Below are 16084 nucleotides of genomic sequence, written 5' to 3' on the forward strand. Positions count from 1 at the left end.
AGACCCGCAAGACAAAGATGCTGCCATCGGACTTAGTTTTTCCTTGTAATAATCTAAGTCCTTTTCATTGTAATCATAGACTAGTTTTCATCATTTTCATTTCAGTGTGCTTCTACAGCTTTATTAGGACTAGTCTTGTCATGTTGGTTTATTTTTTTAAGCATTATTAAGGGGGACCAAACAATCAAACATTTCAATCAGCATTTTCTGGTGTCTCTCCCCCTCGACACCACATCATTGTAATCATCATTTTCAGTCATCAATAAAATCATCATCAGCATTCAAAACCCAATTCTCTCTCAAGCTTCCGCAATTGCCCACGACATTGGTTTTCCCGCACGGCACTGACAATCTAGTCTAGCGTGCGGCGAGGACCTCATTGGCGGACAGCAACCGCACTGACATCGGTTGCTTAGCCTTACGTTGCCCTTCCAAAGATCATCAGGAAGGCGTTGCGTAACATATATTATGATTTTATTTTATTGTATTACAACTTTATTAGTCGTTAACAACTGTTATCACTCTATTTTAAATTGTTAATGGTTATTTAATATTGGCTTTAAGTTGTTAATGGTTATCTAATATTGGCTTTAAGTTGTTAATAGTTAAATAATTATCTAATGTTGGATTACCTAGCAAATAGATGTTAGGCGCCATCACAGTACCGAAGTTAGAAATTCGGGTCGTGACAACTTTAAAGCCAAGTAACTTGAATAGTTAAGAAATTAGTTTAAGAAAGAAGTGGTCAAAATGCAATGGCAAAAAGTTGCAACAGTAAATGCGATAATAACAATAAATAATAAAAATAAAAATAATAATAATAATGATTTATAAAAATAACCCCTTTTAAAAATGGTAAAAACATTGTTGCTACTTAATATTAGTGCAAATTCAAGAATTATCTTCAATAAACAATAGCAAACTATATAAAATTAAAGTGAAAAAAGAAAAAAGAATATTCGACTCGTTGGAAGGCACAATATCCAGTTAAGTAGTTCAGTGGACTACATGGAGCTACACACAGAAATTAAAAAATGAGAGCAATGTCCAGTTGAATATATATATAAAAAAAAGGACGTACTTTCTGCAAATCTCTTCAAATTTTGCCATCAAATAGAAGATGGCAGCACTGTCTATGACTTGGTCTTGCTCTCCCTTAACCTCCTCCAAATTTAGGCGAGTCAACCGGTGAGTTTTACCTTCATTTCTCTATATCAAATTCCATTCCGTCTTTTAATTATAGTTTTTGGGTATTATTTTCTTCTTTCATTTCACCCATTTTATCGATCAATTTTCTGCCCCAGCTACTGATTCATTCTTCAAAAAGACAATCTTTTTTTGCTTTGTAAGTCTTAAAAATGCAATCTTTTTAAGTGGATGGTTATTGGTTGAATTAACGGGTTGCGGTTGGTTACAGATATCCAGGGATGGCATTTGCAAGTGTGAAATCTACTGAAGGGTTGGGGAATTTACCCAAGGTCGTTTTGACTTCTCCTCATGGAAGGTGCATTCTTAGTTTTTAGCTTAATGGTTCAGATTAGATGTTAATTTATTAATTGCTGATTGTGAAGGCTAGCTAAAATTGTAAATTTTCTGTCCAAGTAGGATTGTAAGAAATAGTTGTGGCAACAGAAGTCAGCCATTTGATGTAGAAGCTTAATCCTAAACCATAATGGTACTATATTAATTACTCAGAAAAGGTCTAATCTTGAAGGATTAAATATATTGGGCTATGTTCTCAAAGATGAATAAGGAAATAGTAATGTAATGACAAGGGTAGTGAAGATCTTCCAAGTTCTTCATGTTGAACTGATCACAATCTGGACAAAAAACTAGTTGTTCTGAAAAATGTCGGATGTCAAGTTTTTCTTTCCCTTATTTTGCAGTGAGGCAGAGCTATATCTATTTGGAGCTTGTCTCACATCTTGGAAAGTAGACAGTAAAGATCTTCTTTTTGTTAGACCAGACGCTGTATTCAATGGTCAAAAACCAATCAGGTTTTGTACATGTTCCGTTTTCCTTTAATTTTGTTATTGCTGCAGTATCTTAAATTTCTTATTTGAAACTGAAAGAGCTAAAGAAGTTGTATCACCTTCCTTACTGACTATTCTACGTTGTATAGTGGAGGAATACCACATTGTTTCCCCCAATTTGGACCTGGCCCAATCCAGCAGGTAAATAGCTTCACGTGTTTCGATGTATATATTTTAGACTACTTATAGTTAGAGAGCTCAGCATCTCTTACTGGAGAAGCAACTCTTTTACAAAATTTTCAACTGACAATATCTGCTGCCAACAAACTCTAGCACTTAGTTAGATGCTAGAAAAATATTTTAAAGCTCCACTTAGAGTTATATTGGTAATTACGGCACGCAAATATGTCAACTTATTCTTGGACAAGTTATCTGATCAGTTTCTGGATGCTGGTTTTGAGTCTTACATGTGCTCATCTGATTGACAGCACGGATTTGGAAGGAACATGAATTGGTCTCTTGTTAGCTCTGAAAATGTGGAAGGGAATCCTATTGTTACTGTGGAGCTAAAGGATGGCCCTTACAGCCGTGCGATGTGGGACTATAGTTTCCACGCTCTTTACAAGGTTCGAGTAGTAGAATTTTAGCATCTTTGCATTTACCAATCAAAATTGTCGTCTTGTTTATCCTCATATTCCTAGATTGCTTCTGCAGCTAATTAGCCGGTCACAGAGGGCTAAACTGGATAAATACCTGTTTGAGTATACAGAAACGTTGAAAGCTATTGGCAGAGCTATGGGGAAAATGCCCTGCTACCTTTGCATCTCAAAATGATGTTTGCCCATGTTAATTTGTAATTTTTCAAAACTAACTAGTACATTTTTTTTTTGAAAAGGTAAGTAAATTTTGTTAATGTAAGCACCAAGGAGGTACTGCAAAACAGAAGTAAACAATTTTCAAAAGTAACCCCCCCACCTCCCTCCAATTTTTCTGAGAAAGTTATATTACCCTCTTCCCTATATCTATCGGCCCACAACTCTCAAATCCAAACTCTATCACTGGTATGTGACTTTTATGTAAAGGAATCTGATAAGGGACTCTCATTTACGTACTTTGGTGAAACACCTATTTGATGTGATAGATGGCTATGGTATACTGTATACATATCCAGTAACGCGTAGTTACAATCCACATTCTTTTGATCAAGCATGATACATGATAAAACTTTTAACTTTGCGTTTTGCAATTTCTTGCAGATCACTCTTGATAAGAAGACCCTTTCCACGGAATTCACAGTTACAAATACTGACAACGAACCATTTTCATTTACTACTGCTCTTCATACTTACTTCCGCGTAAGTATTTCTCTGGCAACTTATGAGTAGAAATTTCCATAATTGGGGCACATCTCCTGAAACTTTTGAACTTTATCAGGAATTCAAGGCCTGTCAAATTATAGTGTTGGGAAATGGAATAATAAGATATTGTTTAATCCCAAAAGAATAAATAAGATGTCAATACTGAATAATCTTGGTCTGCTGTCTCCCTCTAATAAACCTCTCCTTTTTTCTTTTTTCTTTCTTTTCCCTCAAACATTTTGGCTTTGGGGGTGATGAAAGTTAACTCATTTCCTTAAGAATTTCATTTTCTTTCTCATAAAATTGATTCATGATCATTAGTAAGCTTGTTATACCAAAAAGAAAAATCTTTTTCATCCATTGTTCTATTCTCCAGGCTTCTGTAACAGGTGCATCAGTTAGTGGCTTAAAAGGTTGCAAAACTCTAAACAAAGTTCCTGATCCGACAAATCCTGTGGAGGGCAAGGAGGAAAGGTCAGTATGAGGTCTCAAATAGATCAAGAAAGAGTCATTCTCTTCTACCAGGATATACTTATTATCATTTTTCATGACTGCAAATAAGAACATACCTTCTTTATGGTATTTTCTCAGATTAATGGTATTTGTTCATGCATTCTGCAGAAACTAATCCACATTCTGACAATTTTTCTCTGCTACAGGGATGTGGTGACATTTCCTGGATTTGTGGACTGTGTTTATCTTGATGCACCTAATGAGTTACAGCTAGATAATGGTTTAGGTGATAAAATATCCATCAAAAACACCAAGTGAGTTACTACTTCCCACCCACCTTCATGGAGAGGGAGTTAGTTGGTCAAAGTACTATCTTTGCCCCCAGTTGTCTAATTTAGCAAGTTGAATGTGTTTTGTATGTGCAGCTGGTCTGATGCTGTTCTATGGAACCCTCATCTGACCATGGAACAAAGCTACAAAGACTTTGTTTGCGTTGAAAATGCCAAGGTATTTATATAGGATCTCTCTGTGTTACTACATTGAAATGTGTTTCTAGATTTCTTCGACCCATTTCCTTTGACATTCTGCATGTGATTTCCACATACATTTGATCTAATTGAAAATTAGTAACCTGTTGCCTACCCAATTGCATGTTATTTCTCTTATTTATGGTTGAAAAGCTTCGGATGCTTGACCTCATTTGCTATTTATTCCTTTTTATTATTTTCCCTCGTTCATATCAGATTGGAAAAGTTCAACTGGAACCGGAGCAATCTTGGACGGCTGTACAACATCTAACTGTTGCTTAAAGATGGATGAGTAGAGAAATCAACTTTTTGGAGAAATCTTTGCTGCTTTTCAAGTTAAAAGGCTAATCTCTGGACAATGGTTGAGAAGGACAATACACAATAAAAAAATAATGTTGTATCTTGCATGGCATGATTTTCATGGCAATTAGAGTGTTGAAGTGATATTTTCATATTCTTTCCCTCTTCTCTCCCCCTTTAATCTCCACTTTATTTGCCAAATCCTCAAAGTTAGGAAATGAAGCTGCCAAACATGTATGTTGGATTCTCCAAATTTTGTGATTGAGGGGGAAATGTACTATGTATAAGGAAAAGAAAAAGGAAATGCAAGTTCTTGATTCATTCTGAACTGAGTCCTACATTATGCTTGTTGCATTCAAAACATTTCCAACTATCTCTTAGAATGGTAAAAGTGCTCAAGCTCAGAAAGGCCAAACGAGAGTAATTACAGAGCCGAATACTAAAAACTGTTGCCTCACAAAGCAGAAACTAAAATGAAATTGGGTATTATCAAGAGATCAACATAGCAATGAAACAAACCATCAAAATGATAAACACCACAGCCAAAACCCAACATACCCAAGTCACTCTCTTCTTCTGGTGCTGCTTAGCATAGAAAAGACTGTTAGTTCCACCACTGATGAAACTTCCAGCAGTAGCCATATTGCGCTCAATATCATCAATCTGTTCACTTTGTGTCTCAACTAAAACAGCCATATCAAGAAATACTTGATGAAGTTTCTCCAGGCTCTTCTGTATGTCCATTACAGCCTCATGCCTATCTTTCTCCTCCACATTCATCTCTGTCTTTCCTGCAAATATTTCAACTTTCCCACTTCCTCCTGACACCATCTTCTCAATCACTTCCTCTGTTGGCTCCTGACCCGTCTCGTTATAATATCTCCTTCTAAGGCAGTCTTTGTAATCTGATATGATTTTCTCTCTTAAAGCCTGAAACTCATTCATAATGTCCCTAAGCTTGACCCTCAATCCATTGGTCATATTAACTCTCGTTCGATCAACCACAGTGCCTTCTGCATATGCCATTGATAATTTGCGATTAGCCACATTTGATTTGTCGAGTGATTCAAGTTTTGCCTTGACAATCTTGGCTTTGCGGAGGACAGAAACCATGTCTGAATCCATTCTATCTCTAAGGCCACGAAGAACTTTGGGGCCGTGAGTGGTCTTAGTCTCTTCATTCAGATTTTGAAGATCAATCAAGAGATTAGTAATCTCTTGAATGTCAACTTTCACTGTCTCGATTTCATGGAAGAAGTTGGAAAGATTGTCTTCATCTGTGCGGCTGAGTTGGCCCATCTCCAAATCCCTCTCTGTTTCAAGATCCACCTGGGCTTGTTTCTTCAATTCCACATAACTTAAGAACGATTTCGTCATGAGATCGTTCATCTTCACTCCACTTTCTGGAAACTCTACAATTAATCAAGAAAAGAAGTTTACAGCAGTGGAAGGAATTGCATGCAAGAAAAGATTTCTACCATTTTTTTTTTCAGTATGGCAATTTGTTATGAAATAATCCGATTGAAAATGAAATTCCACACCAAGAAAACATGATAAAAGAGGAAAAGATAAACTAAGAATTAAGGGGAAAAGAATGTTTTTTAAAAATGGCGTCTTGAAAACAAAGAATGCAATGAGTGAACTCAAAAAGAAACCTTACACTACAAGTTCTGATAGAACAGAATTGGGGGGTGTTATCCAATTTTTGAAGAGCTTTGCAGTTCTTCTCTCCTTCCAGATGATGAAGAAAATGGTGTGAGTCTTCTTCTTCTCCTTCTTTTGGGAACTGTATGGGCAAGAGAAGGGGAATTGGATTCTCAAGAGTTTCAAAATTTGGAAGTTTCGTAAGGCAGAAATGACAAGTAGCCGTTAAATAGTTGTCCCGCTTAAGTCGGTGACGGTTACTGACTCAAGTAATAATCCCAAGGAAAAAAGAAAGGAAGAGAGGGAAAGGTCGATACATAAACCACTCTGACTTGGCTCATTTTAAAGACTAAAGTAGAATTCCCGTTAAATTTAGTTGGCGTTTGGACATAAGAATTGTAAAATTTCGAGAGAAAGTGAATTTTTTTTTTTCAAGTAAAAATGATATTTAAAAATTAGAGTTATTTTTGGAAATGAATATAATTTTTTTTTTTAAATTTTTATGAGTGATCTGAATGAAAATTTTGAAAAATAGTTTTTTTGGATTTTTCCAAATTTTCGAACAATTTCAAAATTCATCTTCAAGAGAAAATTTAAAAATTTATGGCCAAACACTATGTATACGGCTGAAACCGAACTCATCTATTGCATGACGAATCGGAACCAAATGTGATGGATTGAAGGTCGACTACAGGTTCCATCGAACCAAAGTACGAAGTCAGAACATACGTCTCCAAGATCTTCGAGCCCATGACTCCGGAACCAACCCCAACTCCGAATAAGCTCGAGGAAACATTATCAGACTCAATAACAGAAGGCCAAAATATCCGCAACCGGTCGAATATCACGACGGAAATCTCGGCACATATGAATGAGAGACCTATTAATTAGCAAATCATGAGATTTCTTACTTTTGATTAGGGGTGTTCAAAACCGAATCGAAACCGAAAATCAAAGCTTAATGGCTTATTAGTATCGGGTTAACGGTTTAACAGACGGAGAACATATTGAATTTTTTTATTAGCGGCTTATCGTTTGAGGGGCGGATTATTCAATTTTCTTAACGGATAATCCGTTAACCTGTTAAGAATATATATATAATTTATTTTATCCATATCTAGCTATATTATTATAAAAGTACGAATGTTCTACGCTAAATGTTGATTGATAAAAATATCCTCAAAATATTAATCGGCTTTTATGCCCTTACAAGACTAAATTCCTTCAACGAGATAATTTATGTTGGATAGAATTGTAATATTGAACTTTACCAATTATTTTCGACGTTTGAATTCAACTAAACTTCTGCCTACTTGAATTTTTGTCAATCCACCAGGAATTTGAAATTGTTCCCGGTTCAAATTGATAACTGTTTCAAACTCATATTTCTCTTCTTCACTGTTTTCGAGTATTAAGGTTTATACACACCGATAACTTTTATCTTATTTAACATAATATCAAGACACATGATTTTCTTTTCAATTGTTTTGAATTATTAGTAGGTAATAATTTTATAAACTTTTTGTGATCCTACATTGTTTGATTCGTAAAGAAATCTCCTCCTATTCATTTTATATATAGTCATCGTGTAGTAACTTTTTATATGTTTTATTTCTATTCTATACAATAGGATTAAGATTTTAATGTATGATTTTGTACTAATTGACACAAAATTATTTCTGTGACTTCTACGTCTATAAATTAGAAATTCTAATTTTTACTTTCACCTAAAATTACATTTGTTTTTTCTTATCCTGGGCAAATATATATTTGTAAGTTCTAACTAACAGAACTCTTGGCCTAGCAATTCTGTCCAAGCAGATGACATGTTAAACTATACAGTATGCCCACTTCTAATCATAATATTAGCACACCAAGAAATCTTTCACATGGACTAAGGCCAATGTGCATAAACATAAATAAGATTCTAGACAGATGATTTACCCATCACGGTGTCTCTTCTGCTTCGTCCCTCTTAGTACGTCGACCACCTATGTAAACATACAGAGACTAAATTTTATTTTATTTTGATTGAATTAGGCCGATAAACCGCCCGATAAGAGCTAAACTGATATCAATCCGTCCGATATCTTATTGGGTGGCTAGCAGATTAATACATTTAAAAGCCGATAACCGATAAGCCAAACCGTTAAGAGTAAATAACCGCCCAATCCGCCCGATAAGCAGCCCTACCTTTGATAGAGTTGTATCTAAAGCAGGATTTTCCTACTATATAAAGGGGGTCTGATTCTTTGTAATACATATTGTAACAAGCATCCTAAAGTATTATAATATTATTTTCTTACTGCAAGCCACTGTTCTGTATTTGACATCATTTGGATCATATTCAATTCAAGTGAAACTTATTTCCCAAGGTTATAACTATTCAAGTCACACGGTTTGAATTTACTTTATTATTATTTTCTTTGTTTATAATTCAATCCATTGCTTTGTGCCAGATTAATCCACGTATCCTTAAAACCACTTATAAATTTAATTATTATCTGATTTAAAGGGTAAATAATTTGGTGTCCACCGTGGGGCTAAGGATAATAATGGTTATTTGATACGAATTTTCATAACACATACTATTTTACACTTGTTCTTTGAAGTGTCTCTGATTTCAGGCTTAAACTCAAAATTTCAAACTCACAATTAGCACCTCTGCCTGCTGACGGTGAGTCTGGTCACCACAGTGAAACAATAACATAGCGCCCAGTAACGAGGTACCACTTGTTGATCCCGTTGGAATTCCAATTGCGAACCCGTTGGACGCTAATTTGCATGTGGCTATCGACACAAGACTCCCTACTGACCCCGAGAATAGCATCAGTGGTGGAGCTTGGTCAACATCACAGAACACTCAAAACAATGGAGGAGACGGGGTCAATCTACGGATGATCTTTGAAATGTTGCAGGGTCAACAAGCGGCAATAGCTCAGCTACAAAACCAGAGCCGCGTACCGAGCAGGATCGAGCCCGACCCGTTTTGAGAGATATTGGTCGCGAAAAGGACGAGTGGAATGGGTCGGCTAATAACCCCGAGATCATAAAAATGCTCGAGGAGCTGACAAAACGAATAGAATCAGGGGAGAAGAAAATCGAAGCAAACGACAAAAAGGTGGAAACCTACAATTCTAGGGTCGACCAGATCCCGAGAGCGCCACCAATATTGAAAGGCTTTGATTCCAAGAAGTTTGTACAGAAACTTTTCCCTCCGAGTGCGGCTCCGAAGCCGATCCCTAAATAATTCTGCATGCCCGAAATTCCTAAGTACAACGGAACGACCGACCCACACGAGCATGTCACTTCATACACATGCGCCATCAAAGGAAACGACTTGGAGGATGATGAGATCGAGTTTGTCTTGTTAAAGAAATTGGGAGAAACGCTATCAAAGGGAGCTATGATATGGTATCATAATTTGCCCCCTAATTCTATTGACTCATTTGCTATGCTTGCAGAATCTTTTGTGAAAGCACATGCCAGGGCTATCAAGGTCAAAACCAGGAAATCAGACCTCTTCAAAGTAAGACAAAAGGATAATGAAATGCTCAGAGAGTTTGTATCTCGGTTTCAAATGGAACGGATGGACCTGCCACCAGTCGTTGATGATTGGGTCGTTCAAGCTTTTACCCAAGGACTGAATATTCGAAGTTCAGTGGCTTCACAGCAGTTGAAACAGAATCTGATAGAATATTTGGCTGTCACCTGGGTTGATGTGCATAGCCAATATCAATCGAAGATCAGAGTCGAAGATAATCAACTAGGGGCTCCTTCTGGGTCCGTTTATCCTGTTAGACCCATCAACAGAGTTGAGAGAGATATCGATCGTGAACCAAGGTCGAACAAAGATCGGTATCAGCCGTACAATGAGGATCGAAGAAGCAATAGGTCCAGACGAAGTTCTATACGAAATGAAAAAAGAAATGAGCGAGGCTAGAGCAACCGGGGACTTATGAGCAAGAATGGTTTCGATGGGCCTATCAGACCCAAAGAAGCACCGAGGTTATTAGAATATAACTTTAGCGTCGATGCTGCTGCTGTGAGCACGTAATTTTTGCCTCACCAAAAATACTCCTACAAAAATCAATAAATAGAATTTTTTTATATAGAATTTTTAGGAATTTTTTGTTAATTGTTTGCATTTAGTTTCATTTTTATGCATGTTTAATATATTAAAGTCATGAAAAATATCAAAAACATTAATTCTTCATTGCGTAGCATTTTAGATCTTATTTTGTGATGACCCAAAAGGTCATCTCGTATTTTAGAACCCAATCCGGTGTTCCGAGGCCTTCAAGACCTCATTTCTTTCTCCTCGATTTGTGTGCGCATTTCGGGCGCGCTTCCAGAAAGCCCTTATGTGAAAATTTGAGAAAATGCTAATTTGCCTTTAAAATTAAATTTAAGTTGACTTCGGTTAATATTTTGGGTAAATAGACCCGGACCCATGATTTGACAGTCCCGGAGGGTCCGTAGAAAAATATGTAACTTGGGCGTATGCCCGGAATTGAATTACGAAGTCCCTAGCCCGAGAAATGAATTTTTGAAGAAAATTGTTTAACTGAAAATATAAGAGTTTTTAGAAATTTAACGATGTTTGAATTTGATGGTATCGGGCTCGTAATTTGGTTACGGAGCCCGGTACAGGTTTAATATGGTATTTAAGTTGTGTATGTAAAATTTGGTAAGAAACAAAATTTATATGACGTGATTCGGACCCTCAGTTGTAAAATTTGGTATCGGGCTCGTAATTTTAAGAGTTCTTGAGATTTTTCCTTGGTTTTGATGCTAAACTTGTAATTCTAGGTATTATTTTGGCGATTTGATCGCACGAGTAAGTCCGTATGATATTTTTAGACTTGTGTGCATGTTTGGTTTGGAGCTCCGAGGGCTCGGGTGAGTTTCGGATAGGTTTCAGGATGTTTTGGACTTAAGAACTTCTATTGTATTGTTGCTTCTGGTGTTCTGATATTTTGTTCTTCGCGTTCGCGATGCAACTCTCGGGAACACGAAGTGCAAGCTGGGTTGGGGAGGGGTTTCTTCTACGCGAACGTGAGGCCTTGGTCGCGAACGCGGAGCACTGGGGAGATTGCTCTTCGTGAACACGACCGGCCATACGTGAACGCGTAGTGTAATGGAGGGGGGCTGGGGGAGTCTCTGAGTTGCTCTTCCCGAACGCGGTCCCAGGCCCACGAACGTAATAGTCAGGGGGGAACAGACCATCGCGAACACGAGCAGCTCATCGCGAACGCAAATGTCCTTCTGGCCACAAAGCATCGCGAACGCGACATACCCTTCGCGAACGCGAAAAAGGTCTGTCCAATGATTTTAAAACAGAACCTATTTCGGGATTTCTTCAAAATTTCATATCTCCTTCCATAGAATCCAACCTTGAGCGATTTTTCAAAAGAAGTTTCAATACCAAATCCTAGGTTTGTGTTCTTAAACTCATTTCTTTCATTTTCCATCAACACCCATTAGATTTCTAGGCCTAAATCTTGTTCTTTAAGGGTAGAAATTCGGGATTTTGGGAAAATTAGGGATTTTGTAAATTGGGAATTTAGACCTCGATTTGGGGTCGGATTCAGGAACTAATTACATATTTGAGCTCGTAGGTGAATGGGTAATCGGATTTGGGTCCGAACCTTGAGTTTTGACCAAGCAGGCCCGGGGTCGATTTTTGATTTTTTTGGGAAAAATGATAGAAAACCTATAATTAAGCATTGGAGTTGAATTCTTTAGCATTTATTGATGTTGTTAAGTTAATTATAGCTAGATACAAGTGAAATAAAAGTGGAATATAAAGGGAAAGCGGTATTTGAGGCTTGAGTTTGGCTGTGGAATCCGAGGTAAGTGTTTGGTCTAACCTTAGCTTGAGGGAATAGGTGTTGTGTCTTATTTTCTACGTGTTAGTATTGTGTTTGACGTATAAGTGTGATGATGAGTATCTATACGTTGGTGTCAAGCATGCCCGTGAGTCTTATATTGTGATTGCTGCGATTCATATTATGTACTATCTATGCCTAAATTGATGATTATCTATGTTGAACAAGACTTATGATATTTTCTTGGTATTTGTCCATTGTTGAGTATTGGACCAAGTAGAGATTTATTTTGTGAAGTTAATTGTTGGAACGAGATTGGTTATAGCTGATTCCCTTGTCGGGATATTTTTACTTTTGTTGTTGATTCCCTTACCGGGATGTATTTATTTCTATTGTTGATTCCCTTGCCGGGATGTTGTTGTTTCTGCTGTTTGGGTGAGGAAAGAGCGATAAAGCATGAAGGGTTACGCTGTGCACTTTCATACTTATGCATATGGTGAGGAAGAGTGATAAAGCACGAAGAGTGATGCTGTGCACATTTACTTTCATACTTATGCATATGGTGAGGAAGATGATAAAGCACGAAGGGTGATGCCGTGCACATTTACAGTTATACTGATGCATATGGTGAGGAAGAGAGATAAAGCATGGAGGGTGATGCCGTGCACATTTCTAATATTCATATAGTGAGGAAGAGTGATAAAGCACGAAGGGTGATGCCGTGCACATTTTCATTATTGATTGCATGGTGAGGACTGAGAGTAAAAGCACAAAGGGTGATGCCGTGCATTCATTTTCCGTTTGCTATGATTAATTGCTATTATCGGATCAAGTGTCTTAATTGTTTCATTCCCTTTACTTCTATGTTTCCTTATTCTGGAATTCCCCATAGCATGTTGCCCCTTCTCATTAATTTCTGTTTAGTTTCTATTATTGCTATTTTGTTAAATATTGTTTAATTGCACAGGTTATGATGTTTGTTATGTCCTAGCCTTGTCACTACTTTGCTGAGGTTAGGCTCGACACTTACCAGTACATGGAATCGGTTGTACTGATACTACACTCTGCACTTTTTGTGCAGATCCCGATATTGGACCATACAGACCATAGATTAATGTTGCTGCCTTTAGTCCAGTAGAGACCCGAGGTAGTCCTGTACGCATCCGCATGCCTTGGCGTCCCCTTCTATCCTGTTTCCTTTTGTTTTCATCTATTTCTAAGATAGATGTGTATTTTCTTTGTTCAGACCACTATTTGTAGTGTTCGTAGATAGTCCATGAGATTGTGACACCAGTTCTGGGTGGAGTTTTATTATGGTTTCGTAATTGTACTAAGTTAAACTGTTAAATTCTGTTCTTCCGCATTTTTGTTTCCGCTGTTTCCTTATATTAACTTGTAAATTGTTAAAGGATAAAGTAAAATGGTAAAATGATCAGTAACATTGGCTTGCCTAGCGGGTTCAATGTTAGGCGCCATCACGATCCCGACGGTGGGAAATTCCGGTCGTGACAAGTTGGTATCAGAGCTCTAGGTTGCTTAGGTCTCACAATTCATAGACAAGATTAGTAGAGTCTGAGGGATCGGTACGGAGACGTTTGTGCTTATCCCCAGAGGCTACAGAGTTAGGAACAGTTTCATTTCTATTTATCTCTGTCGTGCGGTTTGATTTATCGATGCTAATTGAACTTCTACTCTATTCTTTCGTAGATGGCGAGAACACGTACCGCTTCATCAGCTGATCAGTAGCCCGAGCCCCCAGCGACTGCTCTTACGAGGGGCAGAGGACGAGGCCGAGGTCGTGCTAGGGGCCGAGGCAGGGGCAGAGCTCAGTCCAGAGCAGCAGCACCAGCGGCAGAGCCTCAGGTAAAGTTTGGTGATGAGGTTCCGGCCCAGACAGTTCCAGCGGGCCCAGCTCAGGTCCCAGAGGGGTTCATCTCTACCCCGGTACTCCAGGATGCTCTGGTCCGTCTAGTGGGACTTATGGAGAGTGTCAATAAGGCATGCATACTTCCTGTAGCACCAGCCGTCTCTCAGGATAGGGGAGGAGCACTGACTCCCGCTACTCAAACTCTGGAGCAGATGACTCCCCAGTTTCAGACTCCAGCAGCTCAGCCAGTTTGGGTAGTCCCATCGGGTATTACAGTTCAGACCGGTGATGAGTCAGCTATGTCTTTAGATGCCTTATGGAGATTGGACAGGTTCACCAAGCTCTTCACTACTACCTATGGCGGTACATCTTCAGAGGATCCCCAGGATTATTTGGACAACTGTCATGAGGTTCTTCGGAACATGGGGATAGTGGAGACCAATGGAGTCGACTTTGCTGTTTTTCGTCTGTCAGGTTATGCTAAGAAATGGTGGAGAGATTATTGTTTAGCCAGACCAGCTGGGTCACCAGCTCTCATTTGGGGCCAGTTCTCACAACTATTTCTCGAGAAGTTCATTCCCGTCACTTAGAGAGAGGAGTACCGCTGACGATTCGAGCATCTTCAGCAGGGTTATATGACTGTTACCCAGTATGAAACGAGGTTTATTAATTTTCCTCGTCATGCGCTTCTGATACTCCCTACCAAGAGAGAGAGAGAGAGAGAAAGAGAGAGAGAGAGAGACTCGTTCAGCCTATTAGATTGCAGATGGATAAGGAGACCAGGAGCGAGATTTCTTTTCAGGATACGGCCAATGTGGCCAAGCGGGTTGAGATGGTTCTAGCTCAGGGGAGCGGTCAGGGGTCTGATAAGAGGCCTTATCATTCTGGCATATTCAGTGGTGCCTCGTCTGGAGGTAGGGATTTTTTTGGTAGAGGCCATCCTTCCACGCCATTTTAGTCAGCACTTCAGGCTTCTCACGGTGCTCCAGGTGGCTATGGTTCTCATATGCAGTATTCTGATCAGTTTCCCTACAATGCACCACCAACTTCTATCAGTGCACCTCCACTCCAGAGTTTTTAGGGTGGTTATTCAGGCCATCAGGGTCAGTTTCAGGGTTAGCAGTCTCACCAGCCGAAGTCTTGTTATACTTGTAGAGGCACATTGCTAGATTTTGCCCTTGAGCCTCGAGCAATTATCAGCACCAGGGTTATCGTGCTATGGTCCTAGCACTGGGTGTTCCACCACCCACTCAGCCAGCTAGAGGTAGGGTTCGAGGTATTAGAGGTGGAGGTCAGGCAACTAGAGGTAGAGGCCTGCCAGCGGGAGGCTGTCCTAGGGATGCAGTTCAGAGTGGTGGGGCCCAGCTCCGATGTTATGCTATTCCCACCAGACTTGAGGCTGAGGCCTCCGATGCAGTTATCACAGGTACGATTTCAGTTTGCAGTACAGATGCTTCGGTTCTATTTGATCTAGGGTCCACGTATTCCTATGTGTCATCTTATTTTGCCCCTTATCTGGTTGTGCCTCATGATTCTTTGAGTGCGCCTGTATATGTGTCTACACCGGTGGGTGATTCTATTATGATAGATCGTGTCTATCGTTCATGTGTGGTTGTTATTGGGGGTCTTGAGACCAGTGTAGATCTCCTACCTCTCGATATGGTGGATTTCGATAACATTTTGGGGATGGATTATTTTATCCCCTTATCATGCTATATTGGACTATCATGCCAAGAACGTGACCTTAGCATTGCCGGGGTTGCCTCGTTTGGAGTGGAGAGGGACTCCTGATCATTCTACCAGCAGGGTTATCTCATATATGAAGGCTCGACGTATAGTTGATAAGGGAGTTTGGCCTATTTGGCATATATTCATGATTCTAGTGCTGAGGTTCCTTCTATGGATTCTGTTTCCATTGTTCGTGAGTTTCTAGAGGTATTTCCTTCAGACCTACCGAGGATGCTACCCGACAGGGATATTGACTTTTGCATTGATTTGGCTCCGGGCACTCAGCCCATTTCAATCCCGCCATATTGTATGGCCCCGCCAGAGTTGAAAGAAGTGAAAGAACAGTTGCATGACCTACTTGATAAATGCATTATTAGACCTAGTGTCTCGCCTTGGGGTGCGC

General features: G+C 39.1%; 2 protein-coding genes across 2 annotated transcripts; one reads left to right on the plus strand and one right to left on the minus strand.

The window, feature by feature from the left end:
* Positions 1-1010: 1010 nt before the first annotated feature.
* Positions 1011-4939, plus strand: LOC107785825 (putative glucose-6-phosphate 1-epimerase). The gene is made up of 10 exons (XM_016607210.2): positions 1011-1188; positions 1418-1504; positions 1887-1997; positions 2123-2174; positions 2462-2599; positions 3230-3328; positions 3708-3805; positions 3991-4098; positions 4210-4291; positions 4528-4939. Exons 1-10 carry the CDS (start codon positions 1121-1123, stop codon positions 4591-4593), a joined length of 909 nt encoding a protein of 302 aa, XP_016462696.2. The 5' UTR covers positions 1011-1120; the 3' UTR covers positions 4594-4939.
* On the minus strand, positions 4911-6407 carry LOC107785826 (syntaxin-112-like). The gene is made up of 2 exons (XM_016607211.2): positions 6272-6407; positions 4911-6023 (listed from the first exon to the last, which is right to left on the minus strand). Exon 2 carries the CDS (start codon positions 5998-6000, stop codon positions 5101-5103), a length of 900 nt encoding a protein of 299 aa, XP_016462697.1. The 5' UTR covers positions 6001-6023; positions 6272-6407; the 3' UTR covers positions 4911-5100.
* Positions 6408-16084: the final 9677 nt, after the last annotated feature.

Source organism: Nicotiana tabacum, chromosome 3 (genome assembly GCF_000715075.1).
Source record: "Nicotiana tabacum cultivar K326 chromosome 3, ASM71507v2, whole genome shotgun sequence".
In the NCBI taxonomy this organism is placed as follows: Eukaryota; Viridiplantae; Streptophyta; class Magnoliopsida; order Solanales; family Solanaceae; genus Nicotiana; species Nicotiana tabacum.